The sequence below is a fragment of the Delphinus delphis genome, chromosome 6 (genome assembly GCF_949987515.2).
Source record: "Delphinus delphis chromosome 6, mDelDel1.2, whole genome shotgun sequence".
In the NCBI taxonomy this organism is placed as follows: Eukaryota; Metazoa; Chordata; class Mammalia; order Artiodactyla; family Delphinidae; genus Delphinus; species Delphinus delphis.
The window spans coordinates 55,029,014-55,056,365 of NC_082688.1; the positions used below are offsets into that span (position 1 = coordinate 55,029,014).

Below are 27,352 nucleotides of genomic sequence, written 5' to 3' on the forward strand. Positions count from 1 at the left end.
GCAGAGGGATTCTGGGTAACGGCCCCCCCGGCTGGGGCGGCTGGCTCCGCGCAGTAGGTTCCGCTCACGGGAAGTCTGTTGCCAGTGGGGATTGTAGGGCCGGGGGTAGCCGGACATGGAGCAGCCGTGGCCGCCGCCAGGACCTTGGAGCCTCCCTCGGGCAGAAGGTGAGGCTGAGGAAGAGAGTGACTTGGACGTGTCCCCCGGTTCTCCTCGCTACCCGCAGCTGCCCGGAGGCGGCACCCAGGTGAGAAGGGGCCCGTGTTCTGCGGGGGGATGGAGAGGAGCCGTCACCAGGCCCCCTGAGCCCTCTGTCTCTGCGACCCTCTTCTGTGCCCTGTTCTGAGCCCCCACCTCCCCCTTCTCCCGCCCCCGACCCCCAACCTCGGGCGTCGGGAGCCTGAAGCCATCCCATCACTTTGTAGCATCTACTGAGGTCTTCGAAGAGGGTCTGGCCATATAGCCCCAACCTTCACCTCCACGCACACCTTTTCACCTTGGCTAATTCCTCACCCTTGGAAGAAGTTTCTCCCCTCCACCCGTCTTCTGACGGTACCCAGATTTGGGACAGCTCACTCTATAACATTGACCCTTTGTCCTCTTGTGCCTGCTCTAATCCGAGCACTTTATTCTTTTGAAGGCACTAATATTTGTGCACAGTTGATGGGAACAGTGAATGGTTGTGTTTCAATAATTCACTGAGCTCCTGACATAAAGATTTGAGATCCATTTTATTTCACTGACTTTTGACATCTGAGCAAATTCTGTAAACCTTGCTATTGATGCTGGCGTAAATCTCGCCCATTCGCGTGGCCATTTTCCCCTTACGTTTCTGATTTTAGTTTTGCTTCACACGATTCTTCAGTAAAAATATATAGGCACACGTTTGCCTTTTCCTTCGGACTTCTTCCTCAGATTCCTGCCGCTACTTGTGGTTTTCAGCCCAGCCTTCTTTCCTCTGAAACTTATCCAAATGTGATATACTGCCACTTAGGATTTTCTTGGTCCTATCTTAGGGAGTGCTTAGGTACTCATATCACCTTGTCCCGGTTTTTCTTCTAACCTGAGTGTTTTCGAAGTATATTTCAGGATCACGGACTAAACACTAATAGGTTCAATGAAATGGATTATAGGTATTTGCCTTCTAGGCTTCTTGCAAAATGGGATCCCCCAGGGCTTAACTGAATTAAAACTGTTTTTCTCTAGACTCATCTTGCTAGCTGTTAATGAAAATGAGTGATTTAAATTGTTTGCCAATAAGTGTAGGGTCATCGATCCTATGCCCAGCTCACAGGGTTGGTTGGCTGCACAGAGAAAAATGCTGTTTCATAACCACAGACTGTACTTCGGCCAGCCAGTCACTGGGAAAGTACAAGACATTTTTTTAGGAGGACAGAATGAGAGTTGATAGGTTGGTAGTCACCCACTAATTATGGATCACTGGTGTCATCTTTATATACAAAATGTGTTATATAAGCACATAATGAATGTGTTACAGAGATAGAAAAAGAATGAACAGCAGCTGCCATTGTCAGTTTTGAAGGAGTATAGAGAGGATAGAAAGGTCTCAAGAATTTCACTGCATTGTGGTTGAATCTAAAGAGTAACCTAAGAGAAACTGAATTTTAAAAATAGCTGTATATTAATTTATAAGCTTATTTAGCTGAAAGGAATTTTAGAAATGATTAGGCTTAAATCCTACATTAAAAGTGATTTCCCTGAGGCCATGTAGCTAGGCAGTGGCAGAATTAAAACTAGAATCCACTTCTGACACCTAGTACAGTGTTTTTTCCCACCTACTGTACTGCCCATCCTGTGATGTAATGTAAAATTTTATTTGTCTGAAACTAACTTTGAATGGTACTAAGATTTGCAAAATGATTTCTAATCCTAAATTAGTTCATGTGTTTATAACAAACCTACTTACTTGTCTTGCTGGATTTAAGTTTTAGAACTTAAGTTTTTCTTTTGGAATATTTGGAAAGAATAAAATATTTAATTCAGTTTATAAACATTTTATAATCTTTATAAAAACAGCCTTGGTGTAATTTTACCAAATATAGGGAAACTAGCTATATTAATGTCATGTGTGATATATAGTTCTGAGATCCAGTTAAATGCAGTTTGGAACTTAGAGATCCTGTTTGGGAATTTTTTTTATGTAAAGTTACATTAGTAGACCTTAATGCTAACAGTTCTTTTTTCAAATCTTTGTTTATTAAAATATAATCAATCATCTCAATACATGTTGGATAGTTTACTCAAATGCCCAAACATAGTCTGTGTAGTCTGTGCAGAAGGATATAAACATAAATCATTTTTAGAATTTAGAAATAAGATTTCTGTGTTTGATTTGAGAGGTGATTTGAGAATTTGCTCCCGTATAATTTGACAATGCAAGATATTTCCATTTGTCTTTACCTTTCTTAGTATTTCTTTGTCTTTTCTTACAAAATAAATTATATAGCTTCATTTTTCTCCTCTTCCTAGTCCCTTTTTAAGCATAGCTAGTCTGCAGTTATTCTTAACCCTATTCTAAGGTAGCAAAAAGTAAAAATAAATACCTTACTTGGTTGGTTAGGACCAAGTGGTATCTGGGCTCCAAACCTGCTAAACAAGTAAAACATCTGAATAGCAAGTGTCCACATTCCCTCCAATAGAAATCTAAGTTTGCCTGAAGACTTAGCTAAAAAAGAAGCCTTGCATGCTACTTGTCTTAGAATTCCTAACCACCACTAGTCTATTCCAAGAAGTCGAGTCGTTTATTCATCTAAGATTTATTGCATTCTAGCCCCTCAAGAAGCTGATAGTTAAACAAATAAGCACAGTATTGTGTGAAAACACCACTGTAGAAATATGCATAACTTGGGTGGAGAGGGACAGGGTAAGAGGGAAGGGACATAATGCTGGAATCTGGGATGGAGATAGGAGGTTTAGGGATGGGGGAGTTGTCACATTGAATGGGGTGGAGGGGTGGGAAGGGGATGTAAACAATAAGCAAACAAGTAGAAGAGTGACTAGGACTGAGTCTAGAGAGATAATAGGAAGTGAGATCATGAGGGACCATGCCATGCCACAGAGTTTGCGCTTTATCCCAAGACTCTAAGAATCAGTAAAATTATCATATTTGTTTCTTGGAGAAATCACTCCAAGTCTAGAAGAGTAGAGAATGGCTTGAAATGAGAAAGAGTATATTTATATAATTAAAGTGTGAAATTACAGGGGCTTGAATAGTGATGCAGATAAGGGAATAGATTGGAGTAAAATTATTCTGAATACCTAGTTTGAAATTGATCTACATTTTGGCTAAGAAATCATAAAGAATGTGCCTTTAGCTTTTGTTTGATAGAACTGAGGAATATAAGGAATTAAACATCCGTCACGATGCTTTACACGTGGTGGTTCAACAAACGTTAAAAGTGGGCTTCCCTGGTGGCACAGTGGTTAAGAATCCACCTGCCAGTGCAGGGGACACAGGTTCGATCCCTGGTCTGGGAAGATCCCACATGCCGTGGAGCACCTAAGCCCGTGTGCCACAACTACTGAATCCTGTGTACCCAGAACCCGTGCTCTACAATAAGAGGAGCCACCGTGATGAGAAGCCCGTGCACCACAACGAAGAGTAGCCCCCGCTTGCCGCAACTAGAGAAAGACTGCACGCAGCAACGAAGACCCAGTGCAGCCAAAAATAAATAAATAAAATAAGTTTATTTAAAAAATTTTTAAAAATAAATGTTAAAACTAATTACTGTTGATTCTTAGTAGAACAGAGTCACCACCTAACAAAACTTAGAAGCTTTTGCACAGCAAAGGAAACCATAAACAAGACGAAAAGACAACCCTCAGAATGGGAGAAAATATTTGCAAATGAAGCAACTGACAAAGGATTAATCTCCAAAATTTACAAGCCGCTCATGTAGCTCAATATCAAAAAAAAAACAACCCAATCCAAAAATGGACAGAAGACCTAAATAGACATTTCTCCAAAGAAGATATACAGATTGCCAACAAACACATGAGAGAATGCTCAACATCATTAATCATTAGAGAAATGCAAATCAAAACTACAGTGAGATATCATCTCACACCGGTCAGAAGGGCCATCATCAAAAAATCTACAAACAGTAAATGCTGGAGAGGGTGTGGAGAAAAGGGAACCCTCTTGCACTGTTGGTGGGAATGTAAATTGATACAGCCACTATGGAGAACAGTATGGAGGTTCCTTAAAAAACTAAAAATAGAACTACCATACGACCCAGCAATCCCACTACTGGGCGTATACCCTGAGAAAACCATAATTCAACAAGAGTCATGTACCAAAATGTTCATTGCAGCTTTATTTACAATAGCCAGGACATGGAAGCAACCTAAGTGTCCATCAGCAGGTGAATGGATAAAGAAGATGTGGCACATATATACAATGGAATATTACTCAGCCATAAAAAGAAATGAAATTGAGTTATTTGTAGTGAGGTAGATGGACCTAGAATCTGTCATACAGAGTGAAGTAAGTCAGAAAGAGAAAAACAAATACCATATGCTAACACATATATATGGAATCTTAAAAAAAAAAAAATGGTCATGAAGAACCTAGGGGCAAGATGGGAATAAAGACACAGACCTACTAGAGAATGGACTTGAGGATACGGGAAGGGGGAAGGGTAAGCTGGGACAAAGTGAGAGAGTGGCATGGACATATATACACTACCAAACATAAAATAGATAGCTAGTGGGAAGCAGCTGCATAGCACAGGGAGATCAGCTCAGTGCTTTGTGACCACCTGGAGGGGTGGGAGGGAGGGAGACGCAAGAGGGAAGAGATGTGGGGATATATGTATATGTATAACTGATTCACTTTGTTATAAAGCAGAAACTAACACACCATTGTAAAGCAATTATACTTCAGTAAAGATGTTAAAAAAAAAAACAGAGTCACCAGGGTGTACCAGTGACTTTTTTTTTTAAACAACTTTGTCTGTTTTGATTAGGATTAAGTTAAAGGTTATCTATCTGATGTAGTCAGTTTTAAATAGAAATTTCCAATAATAACAACTCAGATTACCAAGGATTGGGATAACACAGAGAGAAAATAGAAACCAAGAAGTGATTACTTCTAAATAAAAGGTTCTTTGAGTGAAGAACTTGCAAAGCAAAGCTCTATAGAGGTCTGCTTTTCACCATGTTGAGTGATAAGATGATGAACTAGATTTAAGCTTTTGTTCTCATTATTCTGTTTCAGGATTATGAAGACTATAAATCAAATGTTTGTTGAGGTCCCGCTGTATGCAGGACACTGTGCTAGTTGCCAGGCTTTTTGTTGCTGTTAGTTGTCAGGGGAGAGGCACAAATTAACAACGAAGCTTAGAGTCTAGTTGATGAAACAAGGTCTATAATATAAAACTCTTAACTGCAAACACAGAAGGCTGGATACCTGTGTACCAAAAACATTGTACAGAAATCCGTGACTAATAGAAATTTGAACTGTGCTACATAAACATACCTGTTCTGTTGCCTTCTTCATTTCTTAAAAATACTGTTTTGTTTTGTTTTTTAATACAGATATATAGCCATGGAATTGAAATGGCTTGCCAAAAGCAGAAAGAGTTTGTGAAGAGCTCTGTGGCGTGCAAATGGAATCTCGCTGAAGCTCAGCAGAAACTTGGTAGCTTAGCACTGCATAACTCTGAGTCCTTGGATCAGGAACATGCCAAAGCACAAACAGCAGTATCAGAACTGAGGCAACGGGAAGAAGAATGGCGGCAGAAAGAAGAGGCTCTAGTACAAAGAGAGAGAATGTGTCTGTGGAACATGGATGCCATTAGCAAGGATGTTTTTAATAAGGTACTCTCTTTTATTGGACCATAATGAAAGAAGGAAAGACTGAAGTGTTTGTACAAACCAGTTGTGCATATCTGTTAACAAAGCAACAGAATCTTATAAACAGTATTCAGTGTTGACAGTTTAGGAAAAGTGATTGTTACAGAAATGTGTTATCCCCAGTAGTGTCTAATGTGGGTAGTCCTTAATCCAATTATATGGCTACAGCATAGCACACTGAATATAAGCATGGGTTCTGGAGTCAGACTGCCTCAAATCTCAACTTTTCACAGGCTGGCTTTTGACCTTGGGCAAGTCACTTCTCTAAGGCTCAGTTTCATCAACTATAAAGAGTGGGTATGAAAACTAAATAAGGTAACATCTTAAAAGTAGATAGCATGGGGTCTGGTATGTGGTAAAGTTCAGATGTTACCAGTGCTTTCTGATGTTGCTATGCTTATCAGCTTGCTTTCAATTTTGTAACACTAATGTATAGTTACTGGTTTTATCAAATAAAACAAAGTCTCTCACTGTTATTTACCAGTATGTATTTAGTAAACCTCAGACAGTAATCTGGTCTTAGTGTTACAAGCATTATTGCTGAAAGGAGTAGTAAAATACTTTTGCCAAGTTAGTTTATTAAGAGCGGTCTTCTGTTTCTCACTGGATTACGTATATAGGCCTTATTCTTTGACTTTTGTATCTGAAAAAGAAGTGGGCAATGAAATAAAGTCATTTTCATCTAATGTCTAAAGTAGTACTCTTTCTATTTGTACTAAACTTAACTCTCAAGACTTAGGTATGGACTGCTCATTCTTGTCTAAGTCCGCATTCAGTTTATCTTTAACTGTCATTATTCTCTACACGTAGTGTGTAACACTACTTGTTTCTGCTCTGGCGTCCACTCTCAGCACTCCCCCCGAAGCACCTTTAATTTCCTTCCCCTGGACTAGCTCTGGTCCTGCTACAGCAATAAGTAATACACACAGGTAAATGTCTAGTACCACTAGCCCTATCAGTACTTCTTTCTTTAATGGAGATAAATTGTAAGAGTACAACATGCTTCTTGTAAAAAACAAAAACGTAAACCTGTAAAGTAGAATTGAAAGGCTTCCTTCATTTCCATTTCCCAGAGATGACCACTGTTAACAATGAGTCATATCTTTCTAGACTTTTTCTGTGATTGTACTAATTTATATATTTTTCTTTCCCCTCAACAGAATAATTCTTTCACTGAATGACTCGCTGTCTCTGTATATGTTGTTCTAAGGGATGTGTCATCTTAAGTATTACTTTATTTCTGGTTTGCATTTATACCCCAAAACTATTTAAAATAGTTTTTTTATTCCAGAGGGAATTGTCAAAACAATGTTTCTTTGTTTATAAAGTTAATGTCTCTTCTGTTAACACAGTGGTCACAAAGAAAATATTTTTGTCTCTTCTTTTAATTGTTTTTTTTTAAAGTTGGATTCTAACATAGCTTACATTTATACCACAAATTAATTAGGACTCTCTTTATGTTCCAGTCATTTCCTCAAAATCGTACATTGATTTTGTCTGGGAGCTTGAGACTTGAGAGGACTGGTCTAGGTCTGCGCTGTCCAACTTGATAGCCACTAGCCACATGTGCCATTGAGCACTTGAAATGTGGCTAGTCCGAATTGAGATGTGCTGTAAGTGTAAAATACACGCCAGATTCCGATGGCTTAGTATCAAAAAAAGTAAAATATTCCATTAATAATTTTTTTGTGTTGCTTACATGTTGAAATGATAATATGTTGGATATGTTGGGTTAAATAGATATGTTATTAATTTCATCTGTTTCTTTTGCTTTTTAATGTGGCTGATAGGAAACTTTAAATTACATTTCTGGCTTGGATTATATTTCTATTGGACAGTGCTGGTCTAGATGGAGAATATATAAAGAAAAAATGCTTTTATTTTGAAATATGTAAACTTGTGTGTTTCCTGATTGTAAACTGTCAGAGAGCTAGTTTTCAATTTTCATTTTTGGCAGTGATGATCTCAAGGTTTAAACGTGATCACATAATGTTCTAAGAAATTGTTCTGCCAGTTTTTCTGGCCAGATAAAAACTTCATCTTCGTCTGTTTTATGACTTATTTAACTGAAAAGAAGCACTTCCTTAATAGAAATTTGTACTTGATTTCAGAATCGAACTGTTTAGCCTCTCCTAAAAAAAGTTTACAGCAAAGGTCTGTTTTAGGTTTATGTCTTATCAAAAATTTTGTTGTAACTATACTCTATATGCTTTGAATTTCTGAGTTTGTTTCCAGCAAGAACTCCAAAGATGACAGTAGAGCTGCAAATATTTGATGGAAATGAATAATGCAAAACATAAATTATGCATGTAAAGGATCTTTCTATACCTGCCTTTGATAGGGAAATTCAGTTTTACAGAAGAGTTAATTCATTTGTTTTTCTCTGTTGATTTCTAAAATAATTGTATAATTTTCTACATATATATCACTTTAAATAAGACTAATGAAACTTCATTACAAGAAAATTTTAATTTTTTTTTTTTTTTTTTTTTTTGGCGGTACGTGGGCCTCTCACTGTTGTGGCCTCTCCCGCTGCGGAGCACAGGCTCCAGATGCGCAAGCTCAGCGGCCATGGCTCACGGGCCCAGCCGCTTCGCGGCATGTGGGATCTTCCCAGACCGGGGCACGAACCCGTGTCCCCTGCATTGGCAGGCGGACTCTCAACCACTGCGCCACCAGGGAAGCCCAAGAAAATTTTAATTTTTAACAGAGTTTTACAGATGAATTTAATGATGTAATATGAGTTTACTACATCACCTTTTTATAGTGTGTATGCGAAGGATTGCTAGGCATTCAATAAGTGAGAAAGAAAATCCAATTAGAATATAAAATCTGATTTTAACTTCAAAATTTTTTCCTTAGAGTTTTATTAATCAGGATAAAAGAAAAGAAACAGAAGATGAAGATAAATCAAAATCATTTATGCAGAAACATGAGCAGAAAATCAGACATTTTGGTAAGTCTACTACTTGAGTTTCCTTCTTTTGTAATGTTTGGTATCATAAATATGTGTACAAAAGGTGGATTTATAAAATGGGGACCAAAAAGAAGACGAGTGACAAACTCCAGTTGCATAGCTGCTTCTGCCACAGTTGTATAGCTCTTGTTTTAGACTTTTTTTTGGTCGTAAAAAAATAGAGTGACAGAGTAAACTGAATTGTGAAGAAAAGCAAAATTCAATCTATTATTATATAATCCTACCCTCTAAAACATGGTCTTTTTTACTACCTAGATTCTTTCCATTTCCCAACTAGTCTTTGCTTTTGTCTTTTTTCATCTTTGCTTCCTTTGTATCTGATTATTTTATGGTTGTAAGATTAGCATTCATTTTTTTCAGGTTTTGGATATGATGCTATACAATTTATGTAGATCCTTCAACTGTTATTCAGATAAATAATAAGTAATAGAATATAATTTATAATAAATAGTAAGTAATAGAAATACATATACAAAGAACTGAAAAATAGTTTTCTCTGTTGGGGAAAAGCAGTGGGATGGGGGTTGATTTTAGTGAAAGCTTCCCAGAGGAGAAACGTCTGAGTTAGATTATAAGGAACGTGTAAGAGTTCTCCATGTAGATAAGGGAGGCAAGGCAACAGCATGTCCAAAGGCAGAGTTGGGAAACAGTATGCTATGTTCTAAGAATTATAAGCAGTGACAATACTGCTGGAGTGAAAATGCTACTGGGAAGTATATATGTGTCGATTTAGTAAACATAGTTTTTATTTGGAGTATGTTAATAAGCTATTTAAATGACATTTTGAGACCTTTTTCCTATTGGTGTTTCTCTCCCAAAGTATTTAGAATTTCATTCATCCTTATGTCAGTATAACGGATACTACTTTAGATTTTTTTCCTTTTTTTGCAGTTTATTCATAGAATTATTTCATAAAGTTTATTCATAAAATTTATTCATTTTTCTCATACTTTTTATTTTTAAATAAATTTATTTATTTTTGGCTATGTTGGGTCTTCGTTGCTGCGTGCGGGCTTTCTCTAGTTGTGGCGAGCGGGGGCTACTCTTCGTTGCGGTGTGCGGGCTTCTCGTTGCAGTGGCTTCTCTTGTTGAGGAGCATGGGCTCTAGGCGCACGGTCTTCAGTAGTTGTGGCTCGCGGGCTCTAGAGCACAGGTTCAGTAGTTGTGGTACATGGGCTTAGTTGCTCCATGGCATGTGGGATCTTCCCGGACTAGGGCATGAACCTGTGTCCCCTGCGTTGGCAGGCAGATTCTTAACCACTGCACCACCAGGGAAGCCCTCATACTTTTTATTTTTAAAAAGTGAAATAAGTTACGTATTCTGTTTAATTCAAGAATAGTGTCTGAAGAAGTAAGCGAAGTTTATTTTTGCAAATATTATCATTCCAGTATTATTTATAATAGAAAAAATGGATATACAGTCATCCCTTGGGTAGATGTTAAAATCTTTAAATAAGCGGACCCCTGAATTATAAGAATAAAAAGCAAAAATTTTGTAAATGCATCTTAGTTGTGATAATGTGAGTTGCAGCTCCCACCTACAGCCCTTGTTTCCCAGGCCTGCGCGTTCTGTAGGAAAAGGAGTACCATGTACTGATTACTCTTTCAGAGCATGATGCATCTGGTAGAATAGCATCCCTCAAGGTGCTTTCACACAGCTCGCATTCTGTAGGCCAGTTGCTTTGGAGCCATGGGAAACCTAGTGCATGTAAAATAGTTCCCTCACTTTTGCTATAAACTGAGTGCTGTGGTCAGAAAGAATTTTATTTGGGAAAATATCCCTACCTCACTAGGTGTAGTAACCCACCTGGCACTATAATTATGTGGGTCTTCAATAAAACATTTCACTATCCTATAAAACCTACTGCTTCTGTGTAGTAATGTTCATAAGACCAGTGAATTTCGTGAGCCTGTTGTCTTCATTTCTTTTGCTGTAAATTGAGTTTTGGGGTCAAGAAATAATGTGGTATGGGGAACAACTCATTTAGTAAGACCACAGATGCATTACTGGTAGAAGCATGGCAAAGAGGGAGGGCAATACCAGATCTCAAATGGTCTTGTTCAAGTGAGGAACCACTGGTCCCTCCAAAATGAAACGGGACCAAGATTATCAACCTATTACTTGATGGTTGGCTGGTCCTTCCAGCTTGATGGTTGGCTGGCCTCTTCAATATTGAGGTTTCAGCACTGGTTTCTACTACTGGTAAATTAGGTATTCAGTGGCTAACCTGGAATACCCTTGATGAAGAGATCCCATGCTGTTGAATCTCTGCATAATCTCAAATATACCACCATGACTCCTTAGTTTATAAAATATTGTACAAACAATCAGATGGCTGTGGAAATATGTGACTAATAAACAGTTGTTTTGCCATTGCATGAGTGGGCTTCCATGTCTCATCCTTTAATACTAACCAGAGCCTTACTGTCTTCAAAGCCAACCAGACCTGACAGCCATTCCCAGATTCACATTGTGCCTGTTTCTTAGTGGAAATACCCTTGACTTTTCGCTTTGGGCAAGATATCCTACTTGCCACAGCCCATTGGATCCCCAGAAATGTTACTAAGGTAGTAAGTAGGCTCCCAAAATTTTCCTGTGTTTTTATTTCCCACTTTCTGGCATGTTTGTTTGTATCATACCGAGACAAATGGGATACCTGCTCCTTCTTGCTCACCAAGTTCCATCAGAGTGCAGTAGACCAGTTTGCAGTCATGTGGGATGATGAGATAGTCAAAGTCTCTGGGGACTAAATTATGGCACAGAGTTGATGGAGAGACCTGAGGCAAGACAGTGAAAGTTTAATAATTGTCCCACCTGGGTGGAAGCAGATGTTTCTGGAGTTGTGTGCTTGTTGTAATAGAGGAAAAAAAGGCATTTGTCAGAATAATGACTACATTCATATAATCCTTTGAAGTAAACGCATTTGGAATAGCAGCTGTGATTAGAGCTTCTAGCTGGAGGCTTTCCAAACTTGGTTTGCATTCCAGACTCTTGGAAGACATGGGCCTAGAACATGGGAGGTTGTGAAGGGCTGCAAAGGCTTGACACTGTACTACTTTGTGGTCTCATGCGTATGTATATTCTTCAGACTTCCTCCTAAGTTTCCCTTATGGTATCTTTTGATATTTTTTGACTGTCTTTCTTATATTGCTTTTATTACCCCTTGTAATTAGATGGAATTTACCATCTAATGATTAATGGTACAACCATGTCATGGAATATTGTGAAGTACTGATTTTTTCCCCCATATTTATGTTTACTTATTAATTTAGTTAATTCATGTTTTATAAATATAAAATACCAATTTAGAAATAAAGTCTGTTTTCTTTTAAACTTCACAGAACAGTTTTCTTCAAAGTCATATGCATCTTTGACATCACTGTCTTTATGATGATCAGAGCTGATTTTTGGTGATCTAACACAGTTTTTCATGGCACATCATCTGTTCACTTCCAACCAAAGTTAGCTGTGATTCAGCATTTTTTTGAATCTGTGTGGGATGTTGCCACTGGAGATTTTGTTAAAAGCTGTAAATATTTGCATAGATACTACGTTAGAATCAGTTGTGCTGTAGGTGGATATTCAGTCTCTTCAATGTAATCACTTACATATTGCTTTTCAAAAACACATCAGTATCCTATTTTTGAAAAACATTTAATAAAAGTACTCTTAGAATGTGAAGTGAAATGAGTAGGAAATTAATATGTATGATATGATTCTAATTTTGTTTCTCTAAAAGTCATTAAAAAATAAGCCAGAGGGAAAAATACATCAGAATGTTAACATTGATTACCTCTTGTAAGCATTGCAGGTGGTTTTTATTTTCTGGATTTTTCGAATTCTTTACAATGAATATACTTTATTTTTATAATCTGAAAAAGATATATTTTTAAAGAGTTTATCCTAAGAATTCAAGGATGGCTTAACATTAGAAGACTCATTAATGTGATTCACCATATTAACAGATTGCAATAGCATAACCACAGGACTTAGTGATAAGTTTGATGTGGGAGGAATGGAAATGTCAGAAGAATCTCTGAAATACCTGATTGGGTGACATGGAACCTAGGAAGCAATGTAGATGGGCAGGGAGAGAAGAATGGGTTCATTTTCAAATAAGATGAGTTTATGTGCAGGCATGTAGGTAGAAGTAGCTGTCTGGTGGTAGGTGATTGGGAATACAGGAGATCTGGAGCTCAGGATATATTGAAAAATAGGTCATATATCATTCATTAAGAAGTTCACAACCTAGTTGGGAGGTTTTTGGTATATTGACAAATTAAGATACTTAGTATAATTCAAAGGATTGAAATCTTATCATTCTATCAGTATAATGAAAAAAGGAAAGGGAAATAAATAATGAAGTGTATTTGGGGACCATTTTAGGAATCAGATGGAATATTGAGAGCTAAAGGGTGGATTGGGATTTAGACATTCACCAGAAAAAAATATATGGGTGAAGATACATAATTAAAATATTTTAATTTGTCAAAGTAAGGTTTTTCAAGCATTCAGAGAAATTGGTTGGCTAGTTTAAATGACTAGATTATCCTTAACCAAAAGATTAGCTTAGGGCTTCCCTGGTGGCGCAGTGGTTGAGAGTCCACCTGCCGATGCAGGGGACACGGGTTTGTGCCCCGGTCCGGGAAGATCCCACATGCTGTGGAGCAGCTAGGCACGTGAGCCATGGCCACTGAGCCTGCGCGTCTGGAGCCTGTGCTCCGCAACAGGAGAGGCCACAACAGTGAGAGGCCCGCGTACCGCAAAAAAAAAAAAAAAAAAAAAAGGATTAGCTTAATATTTGATGGATGAATGAATGAATGAATTGTTCATATTGTGTTAATAATACCTAGTATTTATCAGGTGTTTACTTTCTGTCAGGTACTGTTTTAAGTGCTTTATATGTATTAACTCCTTTAGTCCTCACAAAAATCCTATGAGTTATTTGCTGTTTTTAGCCCTCTTTTACACATGGGGAAACGTAGGCATAGAGGTATAATAGAACTTGCCCAAGGTGTGGTAAGGCCAATACTTGAACCTAGGCAGTTTAGTCCTAGAGTCATCATGTTAGATTGTGTTACTCTCCATTTGATTTTAAGTTTCTTTATAAATTCCAAAGTAATATGTGTACTTTCTGGTATGTTCTGTTCCACTAAGCCATTGATTCTCTTGATATATTTTGTTCATAAAATTCCACACTCTTCCCACAGAGGTCTTAATGGACTACCTGTAATGTAACTTCTCAATTTCATAATAATTTAGTATGCATTTTTGAAATCAAGTATTGACAATTATTTTTCAGATAAAGAAAAGCTATGGTCATCCTCAAGTGTTAATTTTGTCTCAGTTATTAAGTAGTTTAAAACCTTTAACGTTTAGTGACACCCTTCTTCACGGCCCCTACAAGTGTCACTAACCCTTTCGTATATATCTTTCCTGCAAAAGAAACCAGAATGGGTAGGAATTTGGTGCCTGAGTAAGTCACAATGCTGCCCATGGAGAAGTAAACGGAGAAGCAGTGATCTCTCTGAATGGTTGATAGAGTTAAAAATATTCCCTCTTCAGAAGTTTAACAAAGCTAAGGCAAAATTGCTTTATAGGATTTATTTTATGGCTTCAGGTATAAGAAATAGAATTATGCTTTCTTTAGCTCTGACCACAGAAATTATTAATTAGATTCTTTATATAATTTGAGAAGTAGTTTAAAGTAACTTAAATAATCATTGTTTCTCAAAATTTAAAATGACCTAGTCACTGTATCCAAAGTGTTGGGGAAGTAACTCTCTAAAGCTTGTAAAACTCTTTATGAGAAAATGCTAAAATGCTTTTTTCCAATTTTTTAAATGAGGAAAAAAAATCATTATTTTTATTTAATTTCCATGTGTTGCTGTGTATTTCTCAGAAAGACATTTGTCCTCAGTTTTGTTTTTACTTGTGTTCTGATGTGGAACTTCAGAAGTTCATTTTGTGTCTAGAGGAAAGATTTATTGCCAGACTATTGAGATAGCCTTATAAAATTTCCATGATGACTCAGTAACTTTCTTGGTTGGACGAGTCTAAATAAAGCTCAACACTTTGCTGGTTCTGTTAATTACTTGGGTGGTATCAACTTTTTGACCAAATTTCTTAACTAATTTGGGTAAAGATGACAGTACACCTTTAGTAGTATTTGGACAGGTTTGGTATTCTGAAGCAAAATGGCAGCTATTTTCAAATATGCTTAACTAATTTTAAAAAGATTTTGTTTTCTATGTATAAACAGTCATCATGACTAAATGGTTAACATCACTAAAATGGTTAGAGTATATTTACTATTATAACACTTACTGGATTGGTTTCCCATGCTGTTGACATTTTACCATATTATCTTAGACATATTTTAATAAATTAGAAGAAATGTAGTTTTTCTGAATCTTTTATTAAGTCTTTGTTTGCTCAGTGTAGTTTCTTGAGGTTTTGCTTTCTTATGCATCTTTCTAACAGAAAAATTTGTATTCTCTGAATAAATAATATTGAATCTCCTGAAATTATCTGTACTTACTTTAGCCTAGAATGACCAGGAGTCTCTATTTGCCTGGGACTTCGGGCATTCCCCAGATGTAGAACTTACGGCTTTAAACCAATCACCCTACTTTAGCCTGACATTATTTGAAATAAAGTTTGCTATGAATTTGAAAGCTATTTCCAATATGCTGGGTATTGCTTTCTTATTGCTCTTCATTTGCTCTTTTACCATAACATACTGCTATGGTAATGTGAGTTGTCTTTAAAGAGAATCATTTTAAAATACCATTTCTTTGCTTACAAGAGGAAAGTATTTGACATTCATGGTTTAATTCTTTTTTTTACAGGTATGTTAAGTCGATGGGATGATAGTCAGAGATTTTTGTCTGACCATCCATACCTTGTATGTGAAGAAACGGCTAAATATCTTATTTTATGGTGTTTTCATCTAGAAGCTGAACAGGTATCATGTGAAACTTGAATTTCTGGGAACATTAGTGGAATTCTGATTTACTTTTTTCTTTTGTTTTTTTCCGTTACTTTAAATGAAAGTAGGAAGGTCATTAAATGAAATTATAATTTTGTTTTGTTTTCACATCTACTTGAGCTTACTGTTGGAATTTTTTTTTAGTTATTTCAGTTAGCATAGGGAAACTTGTTTCCAATGTGCTTTCCCTGCCTGCCTGCCCCCTCACCTCTCTTGTTCCCATGTATTGATACTATAAACCTTTTTCTTTTTTAACCTATTTAAAAATCATATTTTAAAAATCCAAATAGTAATCACAATATTAAATATATTTCTTATAATTTTAATCTGTTACTTTCAGAAAGGGGCTCTGATGGAACAAATAGCACATCAAGCAGTTGTAATGCAGTTTATTATGGAAATGGCCAAAAACTGTAATGTGGATCCAAGAGGATGTTTTCGCTTATTTTTCCAGAAAGCCAAAGTAAGTAGCTATTTGGTATTGTTAAATGGGAAGGCTAGGTTTTAGCTGAGACCTCTTTTGTCCATACACATCAATGGAAGCCATCCAACCAGGATGCCACAGGCTAAATTCTGTAGATTTTATAAGGAAAAGAAAAATTATATTGTTGTTTTCATGCTAATATAGATTTAAAGGAGCTATATAAGAAGCTATACTATACAGCATGTATGTGAAATTGAGAGCCATTCACATGAATGTATGTATTCAGGAAAATTAGAGGAATGGTTAAAAAAAATCTGTAGTACACAGAATATTATGCAGCCATCAAAATTATATTTATGAAAAGTTTTTAACCTGAGAAAATGCTTTGCTATAAAGTCAAAAGAAGTGATACATGTTTATATATACAGGATGAAGTCAGCTATATTAAAGAAAAATAGGTATGTCTAGAAAGATTAAATAACATTTCACACTCACTAAATTTACTAATTTAAATTATTACTATAATTTAAAAGTTGTACAAGAAGTAGAGCAATAAGAATTCACATGCACTGACTCTAGGAGTATAAATTGGTATAACCTCTTTGGAAAATTTCCTTGTAAAGTTGAACAAGACAAGTGCTTACAGCGAGAAATTCTCCAAGGTATATACCCTAGAGAAAAATGTGGTCCAGGGACACTTGAGGGTTTTCAAGACCCTTTCCATTAGTCCTGAGTCAAAACTATTTTCATAATAATACTAAGATGTTATTTGCCATTTTCACTCTCATTCTCTCATCAGTGTACAGCATAGATTGATACAGAAGCAGATGTGTGAATACAGCTATCTTCTGTTAAGCCAGACTTCTCACTAAATTGTTTGTTTTGAAAATAGTTTTTTTTAAAAAAAGTATGTTATAAATGTTAACATGTAATGAGTTTGTTATTATATTTCAGTTAATATATATTTAATTCCTCAGTTTTAATTTCTAACACATAAGTATTGATAGATATAGCCCGCATAAACAGGAACTCTTTAGGTTCCTCAATAATTTTCAAGAGTATGAGGGAGTCCTTTGACTATAAAGTTTGAGAACTGCTGCCCTAGAGACACTCATGTATGTGCTTAATAGAATTGTTCATAAAGCAAAAAGTCTGGGAACAACCCAAATGTCTGTTAACAGTAGAATGAATAAATTGTGGTATATTCATTTGGTAATATACTAATCAGCATTGGCATGGATAAAAAGACAAGAAAGCAAAAAAAAACCAAGTCTTAGAATGATATATCTGGTATCATTTTTTTAATTTTATATTTTTTATAAAGTTCAAAAACAAGCAGAACTAAATATATTGTTGATGATACATAAATTTTAAGCAGTAAAACTGAAGAGGCAAAGGAGTGATTAGGACAAGTTACAATAATGGTAACCTCAGAGAGAGATGGAATGCTCTTTGAAACTCATCTCTAAGATACTAGTAATGATCTATTTCCTAATTTTTGTGGGTACATAGTGGGATTTTTGCCCAATAAATTGTACGTAAATATTTTACATGCTCTTTTTTGCATATATGATACATTTTAGCATACACAATTAGAAGTTAGAAGGAAATATACCGAAAGTTTAATTTTGATTATACCTGCGTCGTAGAAGTATAAGTGATTTCCATTTTCTTTTTCATATACTACAGTCAACATATTTCCTTTTATAGAGAAAAACATTGTGTTTTTAAAATAAAAAAAAGTAGTGTGGCAGCAGTCCTACCTTCTACTTCTACTGTTAAAATACAAAATTTTCCCAAGACAGTAGTTTTAATGAGTAAACAATTTTTTAAAAAAATAAACTTATTTATTTATTTATTTTTGGCTGTGTTGGGTCTTTGTCGCTGTGCGCGGGCTTTCTCTAGTCGCAGTGAGCAGGGGCTACTCTTCGTTGTGGTGCGCGGGCTTCTCATTGCGGTGGCTCCTCTTGTTGCAGAGTACAGGCTCTAGGTGCACAGGCTTCAGTAACTGCAGCACGCAGGCTCAGTAGTTGTGGCACCCAGGCTTAGTTGCTCCACGGCATGTGGGATCTTCCCAGACCAGGGCTCGAACCCGTGTCCCTTGCATTGGCTGGCAGATTCTTAACCACTACACTACCAGGGAAGCCCTTAATGAGTAAACGATTGAGTTGGTATTTTAGTTAGGCTTCTGATGACTATTCTAAATTTTCACTTGACACATAGGCATTAAAAAAAAAAAATCATACTTTCTTTTTTCATCTTACATTAATGGATATGTTTGAACTAGTGCTTAGTAAGATAATGGAACATAGTCAAACTATATGTATCCTTGAAATTTACTTTGACAAAATAGAACTGAACAGCTATGCAGTCTTAGATCTTAACATTGTGCTCTTAATAATTTCTTTTAAATTAAGGAATAACTTTCATGAGGTGCTTGCTTTGTGCCAGGTATTATTCTAGGCACTTTACATGGATTAACTCATTAAATCCTCATAACATTTTATAAGGATTTTTATTTCTTTTTTACAAACGAGAAAATTAACAGAGAAACTGAGCAAGTGACCCCATAGGTTGCTTAATAAAACAAAAATCAATCAAGTCTCTCTAGATCTAAATCCCTAGGCCTTAGGCATGAAGTAAGGTCAGCAGTTGTGTCACTTGATTCCTTTAATGGTTTGCTACATAACCATTTCAGAAGGACTACTTTTGGATATGAAGGCTAACATTGCATGTGTCCACACGAGTACCATATATTGACTAAAGTGAAATGCTATAATATAATTAAAGAAATGATTCCTAAATTCTTAAAAAGACAGAATGGCAGCACAGAACATTGTCTGCATTATTTGTATAGATATTGATGCTAGTAACTAATCCATAGGTTTTAATCCAGTTACACAACGTAAACTACATTAAAGAAAAAAATCGCACTGCAGACGAATGGGCCCATTGATATTCAGGAATGAGACTTCGACAAAATCTCTTCCACCACTTGAACTTAAATTCTGTGATCTATTGTGTAGGATGTGCTCTGTGTCATTTTTTAATCTGCAAAGGAAACGTTTATAATTGGAGGCTACTGCCAAAAGGATGTTTTGCGTTAAGAATTTTGCTTTATATTATATACACCTTGGGAGAGAATTCCCTTCCCTCAACATAACTCATCGTACTTTTTTCTTTCCATAATCTTGAAAAGAAGGTACTTCCTTAACTAAAACACTAAGGTATTTTCATAACGAAGTTGAATGTTGAGTTTAATTGGCTTTCATGGCTTTTACAAATAGGGATTTTAGGGTCAGAGAATTACTAATAACAATAATAGTGTTCCCTCATTAATTGGTAGAGAATTAGAAGGTTTAAAGAATATCCCTTGGCTGTTGCTTGGCAGTGGGAAGAGGAGAGGAGAAAATGAGAGGTTAAATGAGGACTATTTTGGATCCTGTCAAGAATATAGATAAATCAAGAGAAATACAGAGGAAGCCTACCTTCTTTCATTTTATTAGTGTGTATGTGTAAAGACGGGTTGTTTCTTATTAGTTTGTTTTATTTTGCTGAAGCAGAGGGAAATGGAGCAAACCAATCTTTAATATTCATATGAAACAGGCAGTTTTCAGAAATCTGACAGAGATCTTGGTGGTTTCTACGTTGAAACTATTCACCTCATCTTTACTTCTTCCACTTCAGGCCTAATATATGCTTGCTAGAGTTTACTCTGGTCTGGAAGTCTTGAAAAACACAGTCTTTATTTTTTGTGTTTTCTAGGCAGAGGAAGAAGGTTATTTTGAAGCATTCAAAAATGAACTTGAAGCTTTCAAGTCAAGAGTAAGACTTTATTCTCAATCACCAAGTTTCCAACCTATGACAGTTCAGAATAATGTTCCCCATTCTGGTGTTGGATCTATAGGTTTATTAGAATCCTTACCACAGGTAAGTTGGAAAAGTAAATATTTATTTTATAAATGTATTAGTTTACATAATTTTTGTTCTTTTGAACTTCTCTTTCTTCTTATACATTATATATGTGTGGTCATTTTAAATATTCTTGCCTCAAAAGATAACTCTGAGTTTCATCTCATGCCATGTTTTAGCATTAAATCTTGTTCATCTCTTAGGTATTTAGAGAGATACCAAATTCCACTCCTTTAAATACAGAAGGGATGAGGACCACCTAAGCATTCTTAAGGGCAAGTGTTACCTATTGATCATCTCAATCATAAACTTCTCAAGATGGCTCCTGAGGAACATCTCCATTCTAAGTAGAACTATACTGTTAAGATTTATTGAGATGAATTAGCTTCAAAGCATATGTCCAAGTAGCAACCAAGATGATCTGTTGCATGAGTTTAGTAGTATTATCTTTTTGAATGTTGGTGTTGCCTACCAGATGTAACATTTTACTACAAATTAATGTAACTTATGCTAAGCTGTTCTTTATGGTAATATTGGCCAACTCTTTGAGCCCCTTGGAAATCTGCTATTAGAATAAGCTAAAACCATGTCACTAGTGTGAAGAATTTATGTCAAAGAGGAGGTTGGACCACAGGTCTGCCTGATTCTACTTAGGATTACTGTTTTAAGTTATTAAAAGTTACTGCCCATTTTGGTTCTAGTAGCATTTAAATTGAACCAGTCATCTCTCATTTCTCATTTTCAGGCCCTAAGATTTTAGGAACAGCTTTAGCCAGTTTAGCCTGTTGCCTACACAGTGAAAGGGAAGTCTCACTCAAAAGGCAGTGTGGGGCTTCCCTGGTGGTGCAGTGGCTGAGAGTCCGCCGGTTTGTGCCCCGGTTCGGGAAGATCCCACATGCCGTGGAGCGGCTGGGCCCGTGAGCCATGGCCGCTGAGCCTACGTGTCTGGAGCCTGTGCTCAGAGCGGTAGAAATTGAGATTTTCAATATCTTGACCTTATGTATCTATAATTTCACTATTCTGGTTATATGTATTGTAGGCCAAAGGGACAATTTAAGGAAAGCAATTGATCACATTCAACTCAGCCAAAAATATTATTTTCAAGGATAGAAATAATTAAGGTCCGATTTTTAAATAATTAGTAATGTTAACCCTTAGTTAGACATGTAAGCAATATTCTCTCTCAATTTGTCCTACACATTACCTCTTAATGCTGTTTAAATAAAATGAAAATTTTCTCTTCAGTTCTGTGAGAAATAGCCCATGGGGACGCAGTCTTTCCAAAGGAATTTTATGACTAAGTCTCTGTAAGTTCAACATATAAACCTCCTAAAACTAAGGTGTTACATAATGAATGCAGAGGAAAAGACTTTTGAAGGATGTTGTTGATTCTAAACGTAAGAGGGAAAAGATAAGATTTCAGCTAGAGCCACAGAAACACTGTTATTTGAGAGAAGGATAAGGTGATAGATAGGATAAGATGAGAGACAACCTGAGGGACTAAGTTGTCAACTGAGAGATTTGGAAGAAGAGCTTAACCATAACAATAACATCCCATTTTTATTATATCAGTTTATAAATTGCAAAACACTTTTACATGGTGTCTCATTTAATCTTCTCAAAAATGCTGTGACACATTTTCATTCATTTTATGGATGAATAAACTGAACCTCCTGGAGGTTAAGTAATCTACCTGAAGTCAATACAGTGAGTGATGGAGCTAATATGCTAATCCTGGATTTCTGTTCTACTCCATTGCTCATTCATTCTCCTACATCAGGGGTCCTCAACTCCCGGGCCGTTGACTGGTACCGGTCCGTGGCCTGTTAGGAACCGGGCCGCACAGCAGGAGGTGAGCGGCGGGCAAGCGAAGCTTCATCTGCTGCTCCCCGTTGCTTGTATTACCGCCTGAACCATCCCCCCACCCCTACCCCGGGCCAGTGGAAAAATTGTCTTTCACAAAACCGGTCCCTGGTGCCAAAAAGGTTGGGGACCACTGACCTACATCATAGAATATTGTTGAATCATATGCTAGAAATAGGACAAGACACTCAGTTGTGTGCTCTTGGGAGGAACTGGTCTCTGGGACAAGAAATGTTTTGAGTATGTTATTAGATGAGAATATAGGGTAATCAGTGGAATTTAAGTGTACATTAGGTTAGGTATATTGATTGCTTTTTGTTTTTTTAAGTCTCCTCATGATGATGTCTTCAGTTCTTAAGGAGGTGGGTAGATGAATTCTAGAGAATCTCTTTAGCCAGTTCTAATACTCAAAATTCCCCATGAAAATCTGGAGCCTAGTCTTAATAGAGAGTAATTGTAAGCTCTGTTCTGAAGGCCTTTGGAATTGGGCCTGGATGGTCAGAAAAGATCTTAGCACTCTGTTTCTTTGGAGAATGGGATAATGTAACAAGATTATTAATAATTTTTCATAAAACTTAAATTTGGATAACACTTTAGCTTTTAATCTTTTTTTAATTGACAGCAGTCTCGTGAAATAAGCCAAATACCATTATCATTAGCTTTGAGAGAACTAAACCAAGGCCTCTTGGACAGAGATATAAGTAACAGTTACCTTAGGCTTATCCTGTATACTAGCTTTTAATGTTATTAAATTTTGATGAATTATTTTCTCTTTGAGGATGGCATTATACTAAGTGGAAGAGGCAGGGTTAGAACTGAGGTCCAAAGTTATTTTAGTGTTCCAGACCTCAGTCAGTTATTTGTGCCACTTCCTTCATAAAAACCTGATTGAGAATAATCCAACTAACTTCTGGCTTACTTTTTGATTTTTACAATAAAAGAATCACAAAGTATTGTACTTTATTAAGGAGACCTTTTGAAAACCCTGCCTCCCTTTGGTATGGGGAGGTTTAAGATATCTATGCCCTGTGTGGACTGTTTTCCTCATTGATGTTTATTAAATAAGATAAACAGATGAAAGTAGGTGATACATAATAAAACTCTAAGTATGAGCAGATATTCAGAACAACTGATAAAACTGAATTCTTGGGGAAGAATTTCCTAAAGTCCTAGGTCTTAAGGGCTTAGGTCTCTATTCATGATGCTGTAATAATAATGGGTTTATTTTTGCATTTATTGAATAAAGTTTTCTGTTCCTAGTTTTAGAAATGAACAAATTAGAATGTTTTTGAGTTCTGCTATTTAAAAAATAAACAAAACCTAAATTAAACTGTTCTTTTGTTTTCAACTTTTTAAATACGAGTCTAAGTACCTTTCAAAAGATTAACAATTTCTCACTTGGGTTTGTTTTAACCTTTGAGAAACCAAAATAGACTCTGAAGATAGCTATAATATTTACTTAGTAAATATATTTTTTCCTTATTCAAGTGTTTTTGTAATTTTAGTATTTACTGTTATAATTAGTAATCTTCGTAATACATATAATACATTGCTGGCTTAAAGCCATGTTTATCTTTTAAATTATCAGTAGCTATGTACATATAATCATATGGAAGATATAGTCTTATATGATTAAATAATTAAAATTATAGAGTTTTGTTAAACAGAGGAAAAAGGTAGTGTTTATTACATTTCTATTTTTCACATACATCATTCTCTCTTTATCACATCTCTTTGGATTAAGTGGTAATAAACTATTTAATTTTTTTCTTTATCTTCTTGGGTTTCAACCCAAGTCTGACTTCAAAGTCCCTCTTTTTTCCTGTTCTGCTATACTGCAGAGAAATAGAGAATGCAAAACTGAATATGCAACTGCATATACTGGCATAAAACTGATTATCATTCATTCATTCTTTTTTCTTTTCAGAATCCAGATTATCTTCAGTATTCTATCAATACAGCTCTCTGCAGTTTAAACTCAGTGGTACATAAAGATGATGATGAACCCAAAATGATGGACACTGTATAATTTGGTTAAGACTGCTGAAGCCAAGTGCTATTTTGTTACAAGAAAGGAAGAACTTGGCTATTTTCTTGACACTTTTATGGGTGCTGCACTTTATTTTTGTTCGGTTTTTGATGGGAGGGAAAACAAAGAGTACTGAAACGTTTTGTAAAATTTTTTTCATGTGCTGCTAGGTTTTTTTGTTTTTTTGTTTTTTTTCTGAAGAGAGGAGTGGTACCACATGTTGCAAGAAGTCAAACTGGACATTATTTTGGTTTTTTTAGCTACTAAATTTGCCTTTAATCTTATTGTTCTCAATTTTGGAATCAAAGTATGAAAATCTGCACAAATGCAATGTTTACAAGAACTGGTTGATTCTAGGAGGCATCTGCTACAGTCTTTTTATATGGATATGTACATGTCCTACTCTACAAAAATGATTAAAGATAAAAATGTACTTGTATCCTATTGCTAATTTAGCTGTCAAATCTGGTGTTTCATCATATTAAAAGCAATAAATCAGTAGTTGATAATCTACTTTACTAAGTAAGCGGGGTGGTACAAATTAAAACAAAATATTTCTCCTTAAAATAATATTACATTTGTTTTTTCGGCACCATCAGTTAAATCCTTGACTATAATATCAATTTTATATAGATACTAAGTTTATCCCCAAGTATTCTCAGAACTATATTCCTTAGTAGTTGATTTTACCCTGTTGACATTTTAATATTAGGGTTATATAGTGATATAAAAAGTGATAAAGCTAATACAGATTTTTTTTTTTTTTTTTACTGAGAGGAACTTCAATCTCACTCTTAATTTCTTTATTTGACATAGTCTGGGATCTCTCAGGGAGCAAGTTTTAAAAGAATACTAATGGCCTGTAAGACCAAATAGGGAAAAATAATCTGATTTTTAAAATTTTGGTTATTGTTTGTTTTACTCTGATATGGCCCAAAGACTTTTTTAAAAAGGCAAGAGAAATCTTTTGGAGCTAACTACATATTTCTAAGAATTTGGTGATCCTTACTGGTAATGATGGCTTTTACTACATTTGTCATTCCTCTCTTTAGCTCAGTTACCATGGAATGCTTCTGAGCTTTACTACTTCCTATATAATTCACTTTAAATATGCCAGGATATTTGATTATTCATTTTATTTGGAATGAGATGACAATGTTAATTATTCTGTCCTTATTATTTGAGGATTAACCTTCTGACTTATAGGAACATGAGCTTTGATTTGAAACCAATGTAGTCTTTGGCTCAGTCCCATTGAGACTAGTAGCAAACATTTAGAAGATGACTAAATGGGATTTGGACTACGCGTCTCAATTTGAGAAGCCAGGTAACGCCAAGGGACCCACATGGTGATCAGACCTGTTATCTTGGCCTCATTTGCACCTTGTTTTAACTAATCTGAGGTGATAAGGCACTTAGTACCCATAGAAATGGACTGGAATTATTGAATCTACGTATGTAACATCACAATCTTCCTGGTTTTAAGAATAAAGCTGTTTTTGTGCTTTTGATATAAATACATACTCTATAATAAAATGTTTGACTAATTTATATGGTAGTATTCATCAGCCTGAATTTTTTTTTAACCAATGACCTAGTTATAGAAGTTTTTTTGTTGTTGTTTTCTGTTTTGGAGCAAGCTCTTGCTTTTTCCTATCAAATGGAGAATGAACATAGGAATAAAATCCCTAGTTTCACAGAAATGTAACTTGAACCATTACTTTTCATTCTTCTCACTTTTCCCCAGGATTTGCCTGTAAGCTTTAAAATTGTTTTGAATTTCATTTTGCCTTAGGTTAGAGGTATTAAAAACTGAAGACTGGAAGGAGAGAAATTATCAACCAACTGAGTAAACTATTCCGGAAGGATTTTTTGGCTTTTGTTTTCTAAAACAGAAGAACTATTTAAAATTTGGCTATGTGTATTCTTTTACTTTCAAAGGGAAGTGTTGTATCAGTGTGAAAATGATTGGATTTATTTTGGGAACTACTGACTGATGCCATAATTTGCAATAACTTACAATTTAGCAGTACTATAGTACTCAGAACAATAAATTGATATCCTTTTTATTTTTCTTTATTTTGCTTTACTACTAAGAACTAACTCCTATTAGGAGAAATGTCTTCTGTTTCTTAAATAATAAGAGTATACTAAGCAAAGGAATAATTTATATTTCACGTTAGACAATTTTCTCCAAACTATACAAACCATGGAAAGTCCAAACAAATAAGTGAAACACCTTTGACATCAAAGTGTCCATCAGAGATTATTTCATTTGATAAAATTAATCTTCCAATAAATGATTTTTTTAAGATTTTTAAAAAATAGTTTTCACTATTCCCTGTTAACTCAGTGTCACTTTATTAATGGTGGTGGAAATAATACTGATTTAAGATTATTCTCTAGGAGAGAAAGACGAGTAACATTCTCATCCAGTTGTACCATTAGTGGGCTCTTTCAAATATTGCCTAAAAGCTCACAATCTCCTGTAACTTCTCTCTAGGAAAATCGGGACTTCTGTCCGCCTGGCATTCCTATTACCCTTTTAAAAGTGAACTAATTAGATGATGCCCAAAGAACATGGATATAGTTTAGTTAAGTAGATTCTCTTACAGGATGAAGACATTGTGGGTTTAGGCAAAGTGATCCTGAAGTTAATCTTGGCATAGTTTCAGAGAAAAATAAAAAGATGTCAGTTTACTGTTCTCAAAGTCAGTCATGTATTTCAGTTCTTAAATTGATTGGGACAGAAACGTACTTGTCTCAGCTGAGGGCCAGGCTTTTCATTTCATTGCTGCTATATCATATGCATTTTAAAAGTCTATGCATTCATTTCCCATCTGTAATGGACATGTACGTACTATTTCACAGGTCTTCTAAGAAGCTGACTCATCCAGTAAGTATTTATTTGCTTGCTTACTATGTAAGCTAACTGGGGGGGAGGATACAAAGATGAATAAAAGTTGATTATGAATTGCTTACCATCTAATAATGAAGTTGAAACCATTCTCATAAGGCTTGAAGAATTAGATTTAAGGTTTGATGTTTTCTAAGTATGAAAATGATTTTTAAAGATTCTCACATATTTCACTTGTTTCTTTAAATGGCATGATTTGTCATGCTATTTACTCTTCAAACACTTAAGAGTCCTTTGGTAAAATATGACACCACCAGACTGATTTACACTTTGTCGTGCAATTTGACCTGCACGACAGTTTAACTTTTTACTCAATGCTATATGGAAAAACGTGATCATTAGTGAGCTAAAGAAAAAAAAA

At 35.7% G+C, this 27,352-nt stretch overlaps 1 protein-coding gene across 1 annotated transcript; it reads left to right on the top strand.

Moving 5' to 3' along the window:
* On the top strand, positions 1-24,575 carry CDC37L1 (cell division cycle 37 like 1, HSP90 cochaperone). Its single transcript, XM_060014688.1, has 7 exons — positions 1-247; positions 5,560-5,841; positions 8,740-8,833; positions 15,707-15,822; positions 16,187-16,309; positions 20,036-20,200; positions 23,973-24,575. The coding sequence occupies exons 1-7, from the start codon at positions 116-118 to the stop codon at positions 24,072-24,074; spliced, it is 1,014 nt and encodes a 337-aa protein (XP_059870671.1). The 5' UTR covers positions 1-115; the 3' UTR covers positions 24,075-24,575.
* The last annotated feature ends 2,777 nt before the right edge of the window (positions 24,576-27,352 follow it).